This window comes from Carcharhinus amblyrhynchos, chromosome 5 (genome assembly GCF_965287045.1).
Source record: "Carcharhinus amblyrhynchos chromosome 5, sCarAmb.v2.hapA, whole genome shotgun sequence".
NCBI lineage: Eukaryota > Metazoa > Chordata > Chondrichthyes > Carcharhiniformes > Carcharhinidae > Carcharhinus > Carcharhinus amblyrhynchos.
The window spans coordinates 102,765,308-102,786,426 of record NC_137328.1 but is presented as its reverse complement, the minus strand read 5'-3'; the positions used below and the strand labels follow the sequence as shown (position 1 = coordinate 102,786,426).

Genomic DNA, 21,119 nt, shown 5'->3' with positions numbered 1-21,119 from the left:
TTTTACCATCCTGCCTGCCATGGGAATCGGAGCAGGCAAGGGGCAGACCACGGAAAGGTCCGTTGACCTTGGGTGGGATTTTCTGTTTTCTGGGGCGAGCGAGGCTGGAAAATCCCGCCCAGTTTATTGTTTGGACCGACTGTAATTTCTTGGACCAGACTCTCCGCAGCTGGTGACCCACTGGACTGGATTGTTGTTTTTACATTGTTTCCTGCTAGATTCCAAAATCAACAACATGATAAGGATTGAAATGATAAAGTCACACCCGCCAGTGTGGAGACTTGGCTTGATGCAAGCACATGTTTAGAGGAATGGTGAGAATAGTAGAAGCCAAATTCTGTAATCTGTATTTGTGCCTAGCAAGAATCAAGGATTCACAATTTCAACCCTTGAACATCTCAGTCAGTAGATTTACTCAGGGTAGGACTCTCCCTCCTCCAGCTCTGATAAAGGATCACCTCGCCTCAAAATATTGGCTCTATTCTCTCTCCACAGACGCTGTCAGGCCTGCTGAGATTTTCCAGCATTTTTTGTTTCTGCTTCAGATTCCAGCATCTGCAGTATTTTATTTTTGTTTGACTCTCCCTGAATGTGGTTCTCAGTGTTTTGTACCACTACCCTCAATTAAAGTTAACGTTTATTTATTAGTCACAAGTTGGCTTACATTAACATTGCATTGCAATGAAGGTACTGTGAAAATCCCCTCGTCACCACACTCCTGCGCCTGTTCGGGTACACTGATGGAGAATTTAGCATGGTCAGTGCAAATAACCAACATGTTTTTTGCTCTGTGGGAGGAAACTGGAGCACCTGGAGGAAGCCCACACAGACACACAGAGAACATGCAGACTCCACATGAACAATGAACCAAGTTAGAAATTGAACCCAGGTCCCTGGTGTTGTGGGGCACCACTGTGCCACCCTTCTAGCTTCTATCTAATTTGCTTCCTAATGTTGAGATGTGTTTGAGAAAGCTTTCTGTATACTTTCCTAGGATCAGAGGAGCGGAAAGGAACACGCAACTTTTATGTTCGGGTTTGCCTGTGGATCTTCCAGGCTGGAGGGCACGTGGCTGCTGCTTTCGCTCAATGGCCAGAAGGCTTTGCACCTGGCTGCCAAATGGATACATTCCTCACTCCACTTCTAGCCAAAGATTCTTGCTGCAGCTTGTGCCTGGGGTATCTAAAAACTATATAAATACACACAGGGATTTCAATCAGGCCAAATGGTGCATTTAGATGGGCTAAATGCACAGTTAGGGGAAGGTCAGTCCTGCAGTGCTCAACTGCAATGAATTATTTTTGAAGAGAAAGAGAGCTGTTTTTGATTGATAACTCTACTTAATTTTCTTCAATCATTTTCCAATTTACTTGAGCACATCTGATATGAAGGTGTCCCCCCTTTTGACATCCAGCAGGGTTGTTGGTTGCTGCAGGTGGTAACAAGCAAATAAATTAAAATGATGAAGCGAAACTGAATTTTTAATACCAAATTCTGTGTCACGAGAATATAATCCTAAAAAGGTGGCTGGTATAAACAGGTTGGTGTTCTCTTTGTCTCAGTTATTTTAGCCCCTCCCCAAGCAGCATTTGATATGGTGCATGAACTGAAAATGCTGGAAATACACAGCAGGTTGGACCGGTTTTATGGAGAGGGTAATAAAGTTAATGGGATTGCTTTTAAATCCAGGACTGGGAACCTGACACCCAGGGTATTGCCCGGGATCTGTTGCATCTGCATCACTCATGGGATGTAATCTTTACATGAAAATTGGACTGGAGGGGAGTTTGATGTTCGGTTACTGACACTGAGTTCTATAAGGAGGGAACAGCACATGTGGCAAAGGCTGATGGAAGCCATTATGGGGCCTGTCACTGCCTCACCAGAAGAAATGAAGCAGCACCTCGGATGGTGCGGAGGATTAATACCCACACTAATAATTATGGAACAAAATAGTAGCCATATTAATAACTGTGTGTCCAGTGAAAGGATTAACAGAGACAATCACAAAGGCCTACTCGGTGTTTGACTGCAGGATAATAAAACAGCTACTGCTAGACACCTGACCTTCAGATAAGAAAGGGAGAAAGATACTATGCTGGGAAAGGTCTTTAAACCAGACATTGGAAAAGGGAGGTTCATGTTCTAACATTCAGAAACAGCTGGGATGTTTAAAGATAGTTAGAAACAATACCCAATTGATGCAATTAAAAACCTTGTGTCGAATGGATATTATAATTGAACTGAACTTTTTAAATGATGTAACCTTAATCAATGAATGTGAATGGATAGAGATAACTCCCAGGTTTTTATTGGTATATGCTAATTACTTGTAATCAAATTTGAATTATAATTGCTGACGTGTTTCTGAATTTTTCACTCTGAACGACTTCATTCAGAGTCCTATAGCAGTAGTCCTTTAATAAATTCATCTTGAAACTACTGCGCGACTTTGTCTTGCTACTTGAGGGGAAGGATAGTTTTAAATACAGGAAACTATTGTGACAGCCTTGTAACAAATGAGTCGTCTCACAGGAAGTGGCCAAACAGATGCACTGTCCCCAATCCAGAACAAAAAAAACCCTCATTATAGAAATACTTCATCACAATATACAACTGAATTCCTCCCTACGGTGAGGACAACAGGTAAGGTGCACCAGACTGTTCAGGTGATTATTTGCAATTTGAAAATTGCCCTCTGACCCATTAATAAGATCCTTGAGGAGTTTAATGGATCATTAACTGGAGGAGAGCAAGTTCCTCACACCCCCACATTGTCCTTGCTTTAAAAATGCCAGTGGAAGCCAGAGACATCAGGACACTAACACATCATTTGGGAACGCTATATTAAAAACACCGCACTCTTGGTCTACAGCCTCCATGTGCAATTGGCCAACATTTTGAGTTGATTTAGATGACGAAAAGGATAATGGTGTAAGAGAAAAAGAGATGGCAATAAGACAAGTCAAAGAACAGGTCTGGAGAAGCTGGAACTAAAAATAGAAGATTCACTGCTCGCAACCGCTGCCTGAACATATGGCCATGATGTGGGAATGCCGGCATTGGACTGGCGTAAACACAGTAAAAATTCTGACAACACCAGGTTTTAGTCCAACCGATTTATTTGATAATAATTATTATCAAATTAATAATTTATTATCAAATAAATCGGTTGGACTAAAACCTAGTGTTGTCAGACTTTTTACTGAACATATGGCAGCAGTGGTTATAATCTGAAGTTGCTGAGCTCAGTGCTGAGTCCAGGAAACCTTAAGATTCCTATCTGAAAGATGGGGTGCTGTCCCTTGAGTTTCCATTGAGCTTTACTGTAACAGTGTGTTGAATTTCACTAGCCCACTGGAAGCCAGCTGGGAGGCAATGTGGTGAGGAATGGGGGCATGAGGGAAACCTACCGCCTTCCTGCCACCATGGCATACTGCCAGCATTGGGAACTTGAGTGGTTACCCACTGGGCAGCCAATGGAGCCAATTAAAGAGCACTTCTCCGTCCACGGGCCTGTGTCATAAAGGCTCACTGCTGTTTGGGAAGACTGCAAGGTAAATTCCGGTGGCTGTCAGCAGGTTCCGGGGTGGGGGAAGCCCCCTAATGTCATAGGCTGTCCCGTATCTAATTTGTCACTACCCTACCAATAAACACTCCCCCCACCCCCCCTCCCCTCATCTGCCTGTCCCTGGCTTTCCCAAAAGAACTTACACATCAGTGAGAGGCCCTCAGCAATGAAGTGGCCTCTCCCTGGGATTGCACCATTGCCAGAGGTAGCAGATCAGCCAGTCTATTGATTGGGCTGGCAGCTCTAGGGGGCAAGCTGTGGTCTTTATTTGGCTGGCGGTGGCAAAATTATGCCAGAGAGTCCTACTTCCAGCCTGAGCTGAGTTGCCTCCTACTTATGGCCCCAGCAACAGGATTGGCAATTCCTCAGCCCAGTATAGGGTTGACAGGATAAAGGAAGTGAATGGGTGGCTCAGGGATTGGTGTGGGAGGAATGGGTTCGAATTTATGGGGCATTGGCACCAGTATTGGGGTAGGTGGGACTTGTTCGGGCGGGATGGGGTTGGTCTGAATCGTGCTGGGACCAGAGTGTTGGCGAATCGAGTAAAGGGGACTGTAGACAGGGCTTTAAACTAATTAGGGGGGGGGAGGGTGCGAGGGTAGGTGACGCTACGAGGTCTAAAGTTAAGGATAGGGTACAGGTAAGGGAAGAGGCCGAGGATGTCCCAATTGGTGGCGTTACGGCAAATAGGGTCCAGGTGAAGGCTGGGATGAAAGCGCTTTATCTGAATGCACGAAGCATTCGGAATAAAGTGGATGAGCTGGTGGCGCAGATCGACACAAATGGATACGATCTGGTGGCCATTACAGAGACGTGGCTGCAAGGTGACAGGGACTGGGAGATGAATGTACAGGGCTATCAAGTGTTTAGGAAGGATAGGCAGGAGGAAAGAGGGGGTGGCGTAGCTCTGCTGATTAAGGATAGTATCAAGGTGGTAGCAAGGGATGATATCGGAGCCAAAGAGCAGAACGTGGAATCGTTGTGGGTGGAGATTAGGAACAGCAAAGGGAGGAAGACGCTGGTGGGTGTCGTCTATAGGCCCCCGAATAATGATCTGGAGGTGGGGCGGGCTGTTAACACGCAAATAAGTGCGGCGTGCAGGAATGGGACGGCAGTAGTTATGGGAGATTTCAATCTGCATATTGATTGGTCGACCCATGTTGGACGAGGTGGGCTCGAGGAGGAGTTCTTGGAATGCTGCCGGGATAATTTCCTTGAACAGTGTGTGTTGGAGCCGACGAGGGAGCAAGCTATCTTGGATCTGGTGCTATGTAATGAGGCGGGTAGAATTAGGGACCTTGCGGTGAAGGATCCTCTTGGAGAGAGTGATCATTGTATGGTGGAGTTTCTGGTGCAGATGGAGGAGGAGAAAGTGGGTTCCCGGACACGCGTCCTTTGTTTGAATAGAGGGGAGTATGGTAGGATGAGAGAAGAATTGGCGAATGTGGACTGGGGGAATGTGTTGGAAGGTAGGTCTGCTGAGGAGCAGTGGAGGATCTTTAAGGAGATCTTTCTTGGTGCTCAGCAGAAATTTATTCCGATGGTTAAAAAGGACAGTAGGAAGAGAGGTAATAAGCCGTGGATAACGAAGGAGGTGAAGGAAAGTGTTAAATTAAAAGCGGAGGAATTTAGAGTAGCTAAGAGCAGTGGGCGAGAAGAGGATTGGGAAAGGTTTAAATGTCAACAAAGATTGACAAAGAAGTTGATAAAGGAGGGTAGGAGAAGCTATGAGGCTGGGCTAGCACTTAATATAAAAAAGGATAGCAAGAGTTTTTATAAATATATAAAAAGGAAGAGGCTGGCTAGGGTGAACGTTGGTCCTTTAGAGGATGAGAAAGGGGATTTAGTGGTAGGGGATGGGGATATGGCGAAGGTCTTGAATAACTTTTTTGTTTCTGTCTTCACGGAGGAGGACGTGAATAATTTGCCGGGTGTTAGCGATGGAAAGGTGGTAGGAATGGAGGGTCTTAATGACATTACTGTTACTAGAGAGGTGGTGCTCGACAGACTGGAGGGGCTGATTGTGGACAAGTCGCCAGGACCGGATGGAATGCATCCGAGGGTTCTGAAAGAAATGGCGGAGGTGATAGTGGATGCCTTGGTGGTTATTTTCCAGACGTCGCTGGATTCCGGGGAAGTGCCGGAAGATTGGAAAACGGCTAATGTTACGCCGTTGTTTAAGAAGGGTGCCAGGCAAAAGGCGGGGAATTATAGGCCGGTTAGTTTAACGTCTGTGGTAGTTAAAATGTTAGAATCCATCATTAAGCAGGAAATTGCGAGGCATCTTGAAGGGAATTGCTTGATAGGGCGGACGCAACACGGTTTCATTAAAGGGAAGTCGTGTCTGACAAATTTACTGGAGTTCTATGAGGATGTGTCTAGGGCAGTGGATAGAGGAGAGCCGGTGGATGTGGTCTTTCTGGATTTTCAGAAGGCGTTTGACAAGGTACCTCACAAGAGGTTATTGCAGAAGGTCAGGGGACATGGAGTTGGGGGTAGGGTGTTAGCGTGGATAGAGGATTGGTTGTCAAATAGGAGGCAGAGAGTGGGGGTCAATGGGTGCTATTCGGATTGGCGGATGGTGACTAGTGGGGTGCCCCAGGGGTCGGTGCTGGGGCCTCAGCTATTTACCATTTATATAGATGATCTGGAGGAGGGAACCGAGTGCAGGGTGTCGAAATTTGCTGATGACACCAAGATTGGGGGAAAGGCAAATTGTGCGGAGGGTGTGGAGAGTCTGCAGAAGGATCTAGATAGGCTGGGCGAATGGGCCAGGAAATGGCAAATGGAATTTAATGTTGGCAAGTGTGAGGTGGTCCACTTTGGTAGGAAGAATGGTAGGAAGGACTATTACTTACGTGGCGAAAAACTGCAGCAGGCGACGGTGCAGAGGGACCTCGGGGTCCTTGTGCATGAATCGCAAAAACCCAGCTTGCAGGTGCAGCAGGTGGTCAGGAAGGCGAATGGGATGCTGGCCTTCATAGCGAGGGGGATTGAATATAAAAGTAGGGAGGTCTTGCTGCAGCTGTATAGGGCATTGGTGAGGCCGCAGCTGGAGTACTGTGTGCAGTTTTGGGCGCCGCACCTGCGCAAGGATATTTTGGCCCTGGAGGGAGTGCAGAGGAGGTTTACTAGGCTGATACCGGAGTTGAGGGGATTGAGCTATGAGGAGAGGCTGAATAAACTAGGCTTGTACTCGTTAGAGTTTAGAAGAATGAGGGGAGATCTCATTGAGACGTATAAGATGATGAATGGGATGGATAGGATAGAGGTGGAGAGACTCTTCCCGCTCAAAAAAGACAGTAGGACTAGGGGGCACAGCCTCAAGATAAAGGGGAGGCGGTTTAGAACGGAGTTGAGGAGGAACTTCTTCACTCAAAGGGTGGTGAATCTCTGGAATTCTCTGCCCGTTGAAGTGGTGGAGGCTGCCTCGCTAAATATTTTTAAGAAGCGGGTTGATGGGTTTTTGATAAGAGAAGGGATTAAGGGTTATGGGGAGAGGGCGGGAAAGTGGAACTGAGCCACGACAGATCAGCCATGATCTTATTGAATGGCGGGGCAGGCTCGAAGGGCTAGATGGCCTACTCCTGCTCCTATTTCTTATGTTCTTATGTTCTTATGTTCTTATATGAGGCCAAGTACAGAGAGAGAGAGAGCAAAGTGGGAGTGGGACACAGGATTAAAATGGCAAATGACCAGAAGCTCAGGATATCACTCATGAACTGAATGGAAGCATTTGGCAAAGCAATCGCCCAATCTGCTTTTGGTGTCCCTGATGTAGCGGATACTGCAGTATGAGCGGCAAACACACAATACTAAACAAAGTACAAGCATATCGCTGTTTCACCTGGTCCAAGGGCACCAGGATCTGGATGGGGCTATGGGAGGAGGTAAAACAGCAGCTGCTGCATCTCCAGAACCTGTATGAGAAGGTCAGGAAACAGCTGGGAGGAAGAGTTAACATTTTGTAATCGACCCCATTCCCAATTTGCTTAAAGGCACAAAATCAGATCATTGATGAGGCTCCTGCAAAAGGGACGTAATTAACATCCAAAATTCACAGCCCCATGACTGCTATTTAATGTTCACTGCATATCAGGGGAAGGGGCCTACGCTGTTGGATATTCAGTCGCAAAAGCAAGGTGGGAGGTGTAGACTGACTAGAATACAAGATTTGCTCCTTCCAACACTCCTTATGGGGCAAGAGATCAACTACATCCCCTTGACAATGATGCCTTCAGCCTCCCCCAGCCCTGATGACACCTCTGCCCACCCAGACCCTCCAGACCATGGCCCTGCGCTTGCAACTTCTTTCCTTTCCCTGGCCCTGACCATTCAGCCTCCTCCCCGGACACAATTTCCTGCCAAGCTCCAGTCCCATCTTAGTGCTTCTGTCTCCATTTGAGTGCTGCAGACCAATCTCACAGGTCCCCAGGCTGAGGCCTTGTGTTACTTACCTGCACATTGTCCACAATGGCGATAATGTGACAGTCAACACAAAGTTATTCAAATGAGGCCCTGCTGTCTAGCAATGGGACCGCTATGAGTCTTGCTGTGTTCTTTACCCTCCACCAGACTCTCCAGCACCCTGACCATCTCTTTGATTTGAATTTTGACTTGATTTATTTTTGTCACATATTTTGGGATACAGTGATAAGTATTGTTTCTTTTGCGCTATACAGACAAGGAATCCTGTTCATAGAGTGCAAAGGGGAGAAGAAAAGGAGAGAGTGCAGGATGTAGTGTTACAGTTTTAGCTAGGGCGTAGAGAAAGGTCAACTTAATATAAGGGAGGTCCATTCAGAAGTCTGATGGCAGCAGGGAAGAAGCTGCTCACATTAATATCACTGAGAAAAAGGGAAAGAATTAAAAGGGACAGGGGAATAAATAATTAAGATTAAAGCAAGAAATAGGAGAATTAAAGGGTAGAAAGAGGGAAGGAAATACAGCACAAGGAAATGAACATAATAATGAAACAGAAAGCAAAGGGGCCAGATGGAAGGAAAGAAATCCAAGTAAGAGAATTGTCAGAGGTTGAAAAACAAAGGGTTTATTTGTGCCTTCTGTTCAGCTCAGTAACATATTCACAGAGAAGAGTAAATCGAGTGCATGAATTCAGAAGTGGAATAAATTTCTATTAATAAACCAATCTTTACTTCAGTAACTAATCTGGAAAAGCCCAAAACCCCTGGGTCTGAAGGAGACAAAAATTCCATTTTTGCCTTGGAAGCCAGGACTTGGGCTGAATCAGCCAGAATTCCAGCCTATTTGGAACAGACCATTAAATTCCAGGTCTTGTGTTTTTAAACAGGCTTTAGTGGGAGTCTCGCCAGTTGGAAGTCTGGCTGGGATTGATTACCTTCTCTGGTTGGAATAGCTCCAGTCAGAGCTGAAGAGAATTCATTTTTATTTAACCTTGGTCTCTGTAGGACATCGCTGGACATCGGGCTGTCCCAGCTATACTGATAACCCAAACCTGGCAGTGAGAGTTGGGGCATGGCATCCAGTTTTGGGCATGAGAAGGTATATCCAGTTGGCAAAGCAAGGCTCTGGAATTTTTAAGCTCTTTTCCCTTCATATTTAACTTGCCCGAGACTTATTTCCTATGAATTTCATGGACATTTATTTCTAGTTGCACGCAGCCGGGATGAAAATAACCTGCTGGCTGAATTGTTTCCCCTTCTGGCTGACTGCCATAAGTGTTCTCAGGAAAAGATATTGGAAGCATACCAGAGACACGCAAGCAACACGCATGATGGTATTTACAGGAAACAGATACAGTGGCCTGGATTTTCATCCTGCAAGGGTGGGGGTGGGGTAGGGGTAGGGGGTTGGTGGAGGTGGGGTAGTGGGGTGGTGGGGGTGGGGCAGGGGGAAGTGGTTGGTGTGGCTGGAATCAGGAACGTCGACCAAGGAAGAAAAATGTGGGGGCAGTCATTGGAGTTGTTAGATGCCGAGGTGGGTTACTATAAAAGAAATCCACCTTGGTGACGTGGGATTTTGTCCTGTTTTAAACAAAAACAAAAAGGCCCTCCATCCCTCACCCCTCACAAAGCATTCTCTCTCCAAATTCTTCCCATGCCCCCTCTGTGCCATCTCACGCCCCCTATGGCCCTCTACCCAGCTCCCATGGCTTCTCGTGCCTCCTATTCCCCTCTACCCGTCACCAATGGTGATTTATGCCCACGCCATGCTATGGCACTTCCATTCCTATCAACCCACTGTACACTTATTAGAATCAATGAACTGCAAAGTGTATAGTGAATGTATTTCAGAAAGTAAACTTTGAAAAAAGTAATCCACTGAGAATGTATTCCTGTATTTGAAAAAAATATTCTGTAGTATAAGATGATAAAGGTGTCAATCACCCAGGCTCTTGAAGTCTCAAAAATGACAAACCACAATCCCTTGAAACCACTTAACCTGTGTAAATAAACATTGCGAAATTGGGCAGAGATCAGAGAGCCTGAGCTGTCGATCAAACAATGTTTCCTAGTATTCTAATAGCTGTCTGGGCTCTCAATCAAGCCTCATTTTGTATGGATGAGGGTCCAGGCAGTTATTATTACACTAGAGCACCTGCTCCCCAGAGGAAAAATTATCTGATTGACAATTGAGGCTTTCTGATCTCTGATATGAATTTCACCATGATTGTTTAGATAAGTGCTTTCAAAAGCTGGTAATTTGTGGTTTTTGAAACTTTAAAGGGCCTGGGTGATTGACAGGTTTATTAGTTTGTACTTCAGATTTTTTCATACACAAGAGAAAGACCTCAATGAATGACACAGTTTCAAGGGCTTTTTTAACATCCCATTTTAATTTATGGGATTCATTGATCTTGGTAAGTATACAGTGGGTCAACAGCATAGAAGTACATAGCTTGGTATGGGGGTATGAGGGGCGTAAGTGGTGAGTGAAAAGCCAGAGCTTGGCATAGGGCACATGAGAGGCCACAGAGTGGATGGGGTGAAATAACTTGGCATGGAGACAAAGAGGGACCCTTTGATCTTACCTTTTAAAAAGTTCCCTCATGCACACAACTCCTCTGGCCCTTTTCCATGAAACTTGCGGAGGTGTAGGAGATATCTTTTCTCGCATTGGAGCCAGCCAAGTTAGGAATGCCAGGTGCAGGCTTCTGACAGGAACCAGCCTGCACTCTTTAAAGGCATTCCTGAAAATCAGACAGTCCAGGAATGGTGTCGGGAATTCCAGAATCTGGACTCACTGGCATTTTTAAAAGACTCCCGAGTCAACCCAGCCCGGCAAAATTTCAGGCCTCTTTATTTGCAAGCCAGTGCTAAATATAAATCAGAATTGTATCCTTTAGACTCTAGTTCCCTCCATCCTGCTGACTTATTGCCAGGAATCCTTCACTTATACAGTAAGGCAGACTCAGTGCATACCTGTGTTTGTGCTCTGCTGGATTGAATCCTCTCCTCTTACCGTCACAGGGACGCAAATTTGTACATTTTACTAACCTTTTTGCAGCTCTTGTCCGCGCACCTGAGTTCCTGGTCCGGGTAGCCATCGATGTCGGTATCTTTGCCACATATGTAGCCATTTCCAGCCCAGCCAATTCCACACTATGGAAAGAAATGAGGTGGCCATGAGTAGTCTGTCCTGCGTACGCTGAAGGCTGCACAAAGTAATACACGAAGCCCCAGTGAGGCTGGCAGATACTGCAGCTTGGGGGCACCAATGTGGAATCTCCAGCGCTGACCAGCTCGAGAAGTATGCCTATGTCAATAGGTGGCACAATGGTTAGCACTGCTGCCTCTCAGTGATAGGGTTCAGTTCCCGGCTTGGGTCACTGTCTGTGTGGAGTTTGTATGTTTTCCCCGTGTCTGCATGGGTTTCCTCCGGGTGTTCTGGTTTCCTCCCACAGTCCAAAGATGTGCGGGCTATGTTGATTGGCCATGCTAAGTTGACCCTTGGAGCCAGGGGGTTAGTAGGGTAAATAAGTAGAGTCACGATGGTAGGGCCTGGGTGAGATTGTTGTCGATGCAGTCTCGATGGGCCGAATGGCCTTCTTCTGCACTATAGGGATTCTACGATTCTATACTGTGATTGCTAAAGCGTTAACTTTAAATCATAGAAAATTAGCAAAAAAGTTAAAGATGCACAGCCAATCAATCAGCATCTGCAAAGGAATGATGGACAAAGGAGAAACTGATCATGAAAGTTTCTGTTTCAGAGGCTGACTCACCGGGGGGAATTCTCTCGTCCCACCCACCATGGGAATCGTTGTGGGCAGGGGGACAGTCCACGTAAAGGTCCATCGAACTCGGACAGAACCATAGAATCCCTACAGTGCAGAAGGAGGCCATTCAGCCCATCGAGCCAGCACCGACACTAATCCCACCCAGGCCCTATCCCCATAACCCTACATATTTACCTTGCTAATCCCCCTCTCACTAAGGGATAATTTAGCATGGTTAACTTGCACATCTTTGGATGTTTTGTTTGCAGTAACAACAGTTTTGCTATTTTATCATTAAAAATTCCAATTTTATTCCATTTTGGGCTTGCAGTAGGCTGGTGAAATGAACAGTGTATGCTGGTACACGCTTGCCTCAAAGATTAAACTGTACGTGTTTAAGTTTGCACAGTCACTGTCAAAATTGTAGTGCTGACCCGACTTTTGGACCATTTATCAGACTGTCTCAGGTTAAATGCTGAAATGGCTCCACCCATGGTTCAGTGACTCAACCCAATGGAAAGCTGAAACCAAAGGGAGTACAATGAATGAGGGTTTCCAATTCCCAAGACCCCTGCTGGAAGTGAACACTTACATCGGCAGTGGCCGAGAGCTGGATGGAGCTGAAGTGTGATGCTCCCCTCAGTCAAATAGCATGGCTGTGAGCCACCAGGCAAACAGTGACAAGATGCTGGAGGATGATTGGTGCCCAGGACACCAAACCTCATCGGGGAGTCAACCCTTTAGGAGACGGGAGGGGGAAATAGAAGAAATAAACCTGGAAAGATCCGTAAAAATTAAGACGGCAAGTGGTCCAATCAATGGGGTGGCACGGCAGCACAGTGGTTAACCCTGCTGTCTCGCAGCGTCAGGGAGCCAGGTTCAATTCCACTTTAGATGACTGTCTTGTGTGGAATTTACACGTTCTCCCCGTGTCTGCATGGGTTTTCTCCAGGTGTTCAGATTTCCTCTCACACTCTAAAGACACGTGGGTTAGGTGGATTGGCCATTGCTAAGTTGCCCCTTTGTGTCCAGGGGACTAGCAGGGCAAATAAGCGGGGTTATGGGGATAGGGTGTGGGTGGGATTGTAGTCAATGCAGGCTCGCTGAGCCAAATGGCCTCCTTCTGCATTGTAGGGATTCTATGAATGTAAGTGTACTTTCCTATGCAGTCACCTCCAGTGACTAAACTGAAGAAAATGAAATGTACTGTACCCCATAAATCAAGTCACTCTAGTTGTGGGAAGGTTAATTTTGAAACACTGTGTATTCCAGTCACTGAAACCGAACTTGTGCCAACATGTCACTTCCACATTTATCAAGGAAGATGCTGCAATTAGGTGGTGGAAAGTTTCCCCTGACCTAAATACTCTAGGAAACAAAGATTTGCTTGTAATCGCCTGCTACTGGATACCATTAATTGCTGTATACATTGAATTAATTCAGAATGTCAGAAAGATTGGGTGAACTCACTAGAGGCCATGCAACATTCACTCATTAAGGCCGCTTCATTCACACAGCAGGTAGAATCCACCCTTTTGTTGGTTGTACCCCAACCAGCTAATCTCCCGTAGCCTTGAAACTTCCAACAGCGTCTCTAATTTCCCAGTGCACTGAAGCATCCTGTTTCAGTTGGAGAAGGAACAGATTGCATTAGATCTGACTGAGTCACAGGGTGTTATCTGCCACTGCATTCTACCAGCCAGTCCATAGCACTCAATGTCACTCATTCACATGGTGCTGGGAACTCACAGTGCATAAGATGATGCCATCCCTTTCCATAAAGCACTGCGCATTTGCGTGGCAGGGGTTCAGGAGGCTGTTGCTGCAGCTCTTCTGTTGCTTGCAACCCCTCTGCTGGTCTCCAACATATCCAGTCCGACAGGCTCCACAGCGGAACGAACCCTAGGACAATCAGCAGAAAGATGAGAAATCTGATAGGCAAAAGTAATATATTTACATTCATTGAATCCATACAATGCAGAAGGAGGCCATTTGACCCATCAAGTTGGCACCAACCACAATCACACTCAGGCCCTATCCCTGAAACCTCACTTATTTACTCTAGCTAGTCCCACTGGCACTAAGGGGCAATGTAGCATAGCCAATCCACCTAATCAGCACATCTTTGGAGCGTGGGAGGAAACTGGAGCACTGGAGGAGACTCACTCAGACATGGGGGGAATGTGCAGACACTACACTGAGTTATTGCCCACAATGCTGGACACTTTATTTTACAATAATAATATTGGGCAAAATGGCAATTTACCGAAAATCATACAATAAAAATATGTCTCCTTTACTGTGAATGGATAGGGTGTGCCTTTAGAGATTATCTGTTCCCCCCATTTTGTGAAACATAGAGAAAGAGACAGAGAGTTAGAGCACTGTAAGAAGAGAGTGATTGTTACAGTACAGGAGAAATAGCTCCAATGTACATGAGAGACTGAGACATACTACACGAGACAAAGAGTGTGAAAGAAACAGCATGTGTGAGAGAGATTAAAAGCAACATAATGTGGACAGAAACAATGTTACAGGAAGGAAAGAGTGAGAAACACAGTATGGGCAGAGAGGATAAAGCACTGGAGGAACACAGATATACAGTACAAGTGAGTGTGAGACGTACCATGAAGGATAAAGATTGTGAGTGAATTATCATTCAGGAGAGAGTGAGGGGTCCAGTGCAAGAGATAGAGAGACTGACAAAATAGAGGGCAGAGTTTATACAATATTTTACAGGAGAGATGGTGAGGGATACTTCACAGTCCAGAATCTGATACTTACTCAGTGAAGACATATTTTAGAGGCATTGCCCCCTTAAGCTGATCTTGAAGATCACAAATCTCTCCCAATGCAAAAACCTGGAGGATCCCAATCTCTCCCAGTCATCTCTCCCTGACCTGAATAGGGAATATCTTGAATGCTTGGGTCTTGTGGTCCAAGCCCCAAAGTTCGATGTCAGTCTTTGCTGTTTTACTGTCTGATAGGCTGTTAATCTGACTGGATGCTGTGTTGGAAACCCATTGGAAAAAAAATAAGAAGTGCTTCCTGCCTTTAGATTCAGCAGAATTTATGGGAAATCTACACTTCCTGCCCTGTCTCCTGCAAAAGCTTCTCTCTTATATCTGTATCTGAGTTATTATCAAGGCCAAATTGTCCAAATATTAATAACTAAAACATTGCCCCTTTAGTAAAGATCATATAGTCATAACAGTTCTGAACATAAGAACATAAGAAATAGGAGCAGGAGTAGGCCATCTAGCCCTTCGAGCCTGCCCCGCCATTCAATAAGATCATGGCTGATCTGTCATGGCTCAGTTCCACATTCCCGCCCTCTCCCCATAACCCTTAATCCCCTCTCTTATCAAAAACCCATCAACCCGCGTCTTAAAAATATTTAGCGAGGTAGCCTCCACCACTTCAACGGGCAGAGAATTCCAGAGATTCACCACCCTTTGAGTGAAGAAGTTACTCCTCAACTCCGTTCTAAACCGCCCCCCCCTTTATCTTGAGGCTGTGCCCCCTAGTCCTACTATCCTTTCTGAGTGGGAAGAGTCTCTCCACCTCTATCCCATCCATCCCATTCATCATCTTATACGTCTCAATGAGATCTCCCCTCATTCTTCTAAACTCTAACGAGTACAAGCCTAATTTATTCAGCCTCTCCTCATAGCTCAACCCCCTCAACTCCGGCATCATCCTAGTAAACCTCCTCTGCACTCCCTCCAAGGCCAAAATATCCTTGCGTAAGTACGGCGCCCAAAACTGCACACAGTACTCCAGCTGCGGCCTCACCAATGCCCTATACAGCCGCAGCAAGACCTCCCTACTTTTATATTCAATCCCTCTCGCTATGAAGGCCAGCATCCCATTCGCCTTCCTGACCACCTGCTGCACCTGCAGGCTGGGTTTTTGCGACTCATGCACAAGGACCCCGAGGTCCCTCTGCATCGTCGCCTGCTGCAGTTTTTCTCCACGTAAGTAATAATCCTTCCTACCAAAATTCCTACCAAAGTGGACCACCTCGCACTTGCCAACATTAAATTCCATTTGCCATTTCCTGGCCCATTCGCCCAGCCTATCTAGATCCTTCTGTAGACTCTCCACACCCTCCACACAATTTGCCTTTCCACCAATCTTGGTGTCATCAGCAAATTTCGACACCCTACACTCGGTTCCCTCCTCCAGATCATCTATACATATCATCTGAAGCAGGTCATCAAGCCCACCAAATCTATGCTGGTTCTCTGTGTGGCAATCCAGTCAGTCCCACTCTGTCCCTGTAGCCCTGAACATTTACTGATCATCCAATTTCCTTTTGAGATCACAGATCATCCCTGTTTCCATCACCTTGTAGGCAGTGGGTTCCAGTTCATAATCAAACACAACTCAAAAAGGTTCTTCTTCCCATCCTCCCTTCATCTCTTGACCAAAACATTAAATCTGTATTTGCTGGTCTTTGTACATGGTCAGCCAATGGGAGAAGTTTTTCCTTATCCAAACCTGTCATAATCTTGTATACCTCTCCTCAATCTCCTTTGCTCCAAGGGGAACAGTCCCAGCTTCTCCAACTTAATCATGTAGCGAGAATACCCCGGCCCTGGAACCATTCTGGGAAGTCTCCTTGGAAACTCTTCCAATGACCCTTGCATCCTTCCTAAAGTGTGGTGACCAGACCTGAATATAATACTCTCTTTGTGACCTAATCAGGTATACATAAAGGTGCAGTAGAGCTTCTTTGATTTTGTATATAATACCTCTATTTATGAATACCAAACTCCCATATGCTTTGCTGGTAACTCTCTCTGCAGCTATATAAAACCTTGGTTAGGCCACATTTGGAGTACTGTGTGTAGTTCTGGACACCACACAACCAGAAGGACATGGAAGCTTTGGAGAGAATGGAAAGAAGGTTCACCAGAACGTTACCTGGTCTCAGGGGTGTTGGCTATGAGGAGAAGTGGAATAAACTAGGATTGTTTTCACTGGAAAAATAAAGGCTGAGAGGAGACCTGATAGGGGTCTACAAAATTACGAGAGGTATAGGCAGAGTGGATAGTCAGGGTTTTTTCCCTAGGGTGGATGTGTCAATTACAAGGGGGCCCAGGTTCAAAGTGAGAGGGGGAAATTTTAAGGGAGATGTGCAGGGGACGTTTTTCACGCAGACAGTAGTGGGTGCCTGGAACGCGCTGCCAGAGGAGTTGTGGAAGCAGGCACACTAGCAACATTTAAATGGCATCTGAATGGGTACGTGAATAGGGAGAGAATAGAGAGATACAGACTGAGTAAGGGCAGAAGGTTTTTTTTAGTTTAGTTAGGGCATCGTGATTGGCCTGGAGGGACAAAAGGCCTGCTTTACTTTTCTTTGATGTGGAGATGCCAGCATTGGACTAGGCTGGGCACTTACCTGATGAAGCAGCAGTCCTCCAAAAGCTCGTGATTCCGAATAAACCTGTTGGACATTAACGTGGTGTTGTGCGACTTCCTACTGTTGCTTTTCGTTGTTCTTTGTTGTACTATGTCTTACCACCTTCAAAGACCGATGCACTTGAACGCTGAGATCTCTCAGTATAGTACTATGCCTCTCCTTCTGCTAAAATGTACCAAACTTCCCTGATTTCAATTTGGTCTACCACTTACCTGCCCATTCCACAGGTTTATCTATGTCCTCCTGGAGTCAATTAGCCTCATCGCTCCCAAGCTGATATGACCCTCCTATTCCATGAGTCTGAGTTTTGTTAAGCAGCCTTTGATCAAATGCTTTTTCACGCCTCCATAAAGACATTGTCTATGTCAAGCAGTTAGCAGTCTTTTGAATGAAAGATGAAATTGAATTGTAAGCATCCTTACCGCAGTGTTAATGCACTGGGAATTTTCAGTACAGCCTCCATTCCTTCCATCACTGCATTCATCTATATCAGTGCAGACCTGTAGTGAATACATTACATTACGGTTAATCGTGCTTCACAGTGCTCCATGAACTTTATTTCCTTGCCTACTGGCATTGTATTTAATCATTAAATCCATACGTATTGACACGGAGCTGTAGCTCTTTCTGGTGGGCAAGCGGGGAAGTCCTTGTGCAAAATAAATTATTCAGTTCTGTTGTTTAGAATTTGGGGTTTGATTTCTACTCAGTGCAAATTTTAATGTTGCATAACCCTTCTTGACTACATCAATCTACTAATCTATTTAAAATAACTTAACTGGCTGCCTGAAAATACCACCAAGAAGAATTTAACACAAAGACATTAGCCGTTTCCTCTTGTATTAATGTTCACACAAAGTAGACGCAAGCAAATAGGTGAAGACTGGTCCAAGTCAGTAACCAGGGGTGGCACGATAGCACAGTGGTTAACACTACTGCCTCACAGCGCCAGGGACCTGGGTTCGATTCCCAGCTTGGGTCACTACCTATGTGGAGTCTGCACGTTCTCCCTGTTTGGAGTTTGCACTTTCTCTCCGTGTCTTCCTCCAGGTGCTCTGGTTTCCTCCCACAATCCGAAAGACATGCTTAGGTGCATTGGCCATGCAGAATTCTTCGTTAGTGTACCTGAACAAGCACCGGAGTGTGGTGACTAGGGGATTTTCACAGTAACATCATTGCAGTGTTAATGTAAGCCTTACTTGTGACACTAATAAACAAACTTTGTAAACATTTGTCTTGTTATTCTGAGAGCAAAGGGGATACAAATGGTGTATTTCAGTGTGATTTAATATGTTCATAATGTCATTAGAAATGGACAAGCAATGGAAAGAGAGCAAACTTTTACAATTATCTCTAAGTTTTAAACCTGAAACCAGTTGCTTTCCCATGGAGCCTCGTCCAATTCCAAATCTAGTTAGTTGTGAGCTAGAAACTGAAGAAAAGGAGGACTGAAAATGTGTTAGATTGTTGTAAAACTGATGATATTTTCGGGCTGCCACTTGTTAGGACAAAACGTGAGCATTGCTGAAAAAAGACATATGTTGTCAAAGCTTTTTGTCTTGCACTCATCAGGGCATTCATAAGATTACTAAATTTGAAAGGAATGACAATTTATACTCATCAGATGTCAGTGCATTCTGAAAAAATAGAGGCATTACCATGAAGAATGCAGCAGTTAATGACACCTGACAGTTAACTGCTAAGCGTTGTTTAAATTCAAACTAGGCAGGTTGAGTCTGACTGGTGTAGGCATTGCCCAGGGGAATGAATAGCTGTCAGTTATTTTGTTTAGTTGAACAAGGCACAGGGCAGAATCTTCCCATCTTTCCCATCCTACAGGAATCATAGCAGGTGGGACAAGGACCATGCAAAGGTCTGTTGACCTCGGGGCAGGATTTTCTGGCACTGGGGGTGAGTGCAGCTGGAAGTCTCATCCACAAAGCACATGTTCTTTCTGCTGGCAAGGGGGAAGATCCTGTGTATGAATATATATAGCTTCTACCACGTGTAAGTCAGCCACACTGCAAGCCCTACTGTTAAAAATTAAATTGATTTTAAGTGTAATTCTTCGCACAGTTGGGATCCTCACCTCTAAATCAGGCAACCTGTGGGTGGGAACACCACAGCAAAAATGTTAAAGCAACCCTGCTGTTAAATAATGTAGGATAATCAGGAAACCCATTCTGTGCAACCCAGTAACAAATGCCCTCTCACCCCGCTATGTTCAAGGTTGGTTGATTATGTTGTTAAAGAAATGCAGGGGATGGGCAGTTTTTGAATAAGGGCTAAGAGCAAATCTACAAACAGAATTTGCCTACAAGCTAAATAGCCAATGTGATTGACCTTTATCTTCTCTAGTGATCTAGCCACTCAGCACTCAGTAGCACTAAGTGCAAACTTTTCAACTTTGCCCATACATGGTGAACAAATAAACAAAACCAGGAGTAAGAACTTAAGAGGTGAACAACTAAAAACATCAGATTATTTGAATGATAGCAAAACAACATTCTTCACTTAATTTTGAATTCTAATTTGTTTCTGAACCCAGTGGCCACTTGTATCTCAATCAGCAAGGCTGTTCCCAGCGTTCTTCTATCATTGCTTAACTGACTCCAATTCTTCACCCTTTTCTCATGCACATTCTGCGCCCTCTCCTGGCTCATTCCCCTCTTTTCAGTCTCATTCCCACTTCTGACCCAACTTCTTACCTTCTCTTGAATCTCATTCCCTATCTTTTCCTTACTTTCACATTCTTCTGACATTCAGTCTGTACACCATCTGAGCTCTCACCCCCACCTGCTTGAATCTTATTCCAACCTGTTTTGGAATTAGAATCATAGGATCCTTACAGTAAGGCCATTCAGCCCATCAATTCTGCACTGACAACAATCCCACCCAGGCCCTATCTCCGTAACCCCACACATTCACCCTACTAATCCCACTTACATCCCCTCAACACTGAGGAGCAATTTAACATAGCCAATCAACTTAACCCACACATTATTGGACTGCGGGAGGAAACCAGAGCATCTGGAGAAAACCCTGGAGAATGTGCAAATTCCACATAGACAATGACCCATTCTGGGAATCAAACCCAGGTCCCTGGTGCTGTGAGGCAGCAGTGCTAACCACTGTGCCTCTGTGCTGCCCACTTCTGTTACACCTTCTCCTGTGTTCCATTTCCAATCACTCTTTGACTCTCACTCCCACTTTCTGCTCACTCCCATCCCCAATCCTCTCTCGGCATCCAATTCCTGCATTATTGTGTTTCTAAGTAAGGCTTCCATGCTGTGTCCATTACTTACCTGTTTATTTTGAGTTGCATATTCCAACCCTATCCCTTGGACTCTTCGTCCTGTATAACCTGCGGGGCAATCCTCACACATGAAGCCAGGGAAAGTGTTCACGCAGCGAACTCCAGAAACACAAGGGTTCACCTGACACTACATGGGAAAATTGGGAATCAGGATCAATGCACAGAAATCAAGGTTAGCCATTTCCAAAAAAAAAATCCATTTTGTTTTGTTCAATTTTGTAAACAAGAATGAAATGATTACAAACTAAAATGAATAGAAATCTATTATAACATTAGTACTCTACCTCATCTACATCGGTGCACCGAATTCCATCACCTACAAATCCAGCAGGACAGGGGCCACACCGAAAACCATTCTGAGTCTCAGTGCAGCGCACACCTCGGAAACAAGAGTGCGTAGTACACCTGGGTCTAGCAACAGTGGGGATCACGGGGGGTTCAATTTTTTCGTCCGGTTCAATCGATCCAATACCTAAAATAGAAGATTTAGGGATACAGGAATCGATGGGCAGAAGTCAGTTATGGGATCTGCCTGAATATCAGAGAAGTGACTTTACTTATTCTAACACTGTAAACCAGGTTTGTAGAAATGTATTTAGCCTTG

At 45.2% G+C, this 21,119-nt stretch overlaps 1 protein-coding gene across 1 annotated transcript in view; it reads right to left on the bottom strand.

Annotated features, from left to right (window-relative positions):
• Positions 1–21,119, bottom strand: part of thbs4a (thrombospondin 4a) — a 100,112-nt gene that overhangs the window by 37,412 nt on the left and 41,581 nt on the right. Inside the window, exons 7-11 of the mRNA XM_080189733.1 lie at positions 20,800–20,987; positions 20,505–20,642; positions 17,622–17,699; positions 13,521–13,673; positions 11,050–11,154 (exon numbers count right to left, since the gene is read on the bottom strand). Coding sequence (XP_080045859.1) covers positions 11,050–11,154; positions 13,521–13,673; positions 17,622–17,699; positions 20,505–20,642; positions 20,800–20,987 — 662 coding nt within the window. The remainder of the gene's footprint in view (positions 1–11,049; positions 11,155–13,520; positions 13,674–17,621; positions 17,700–20,504; positions 20,643–20,799; positions 20,988–21,119) is intronic.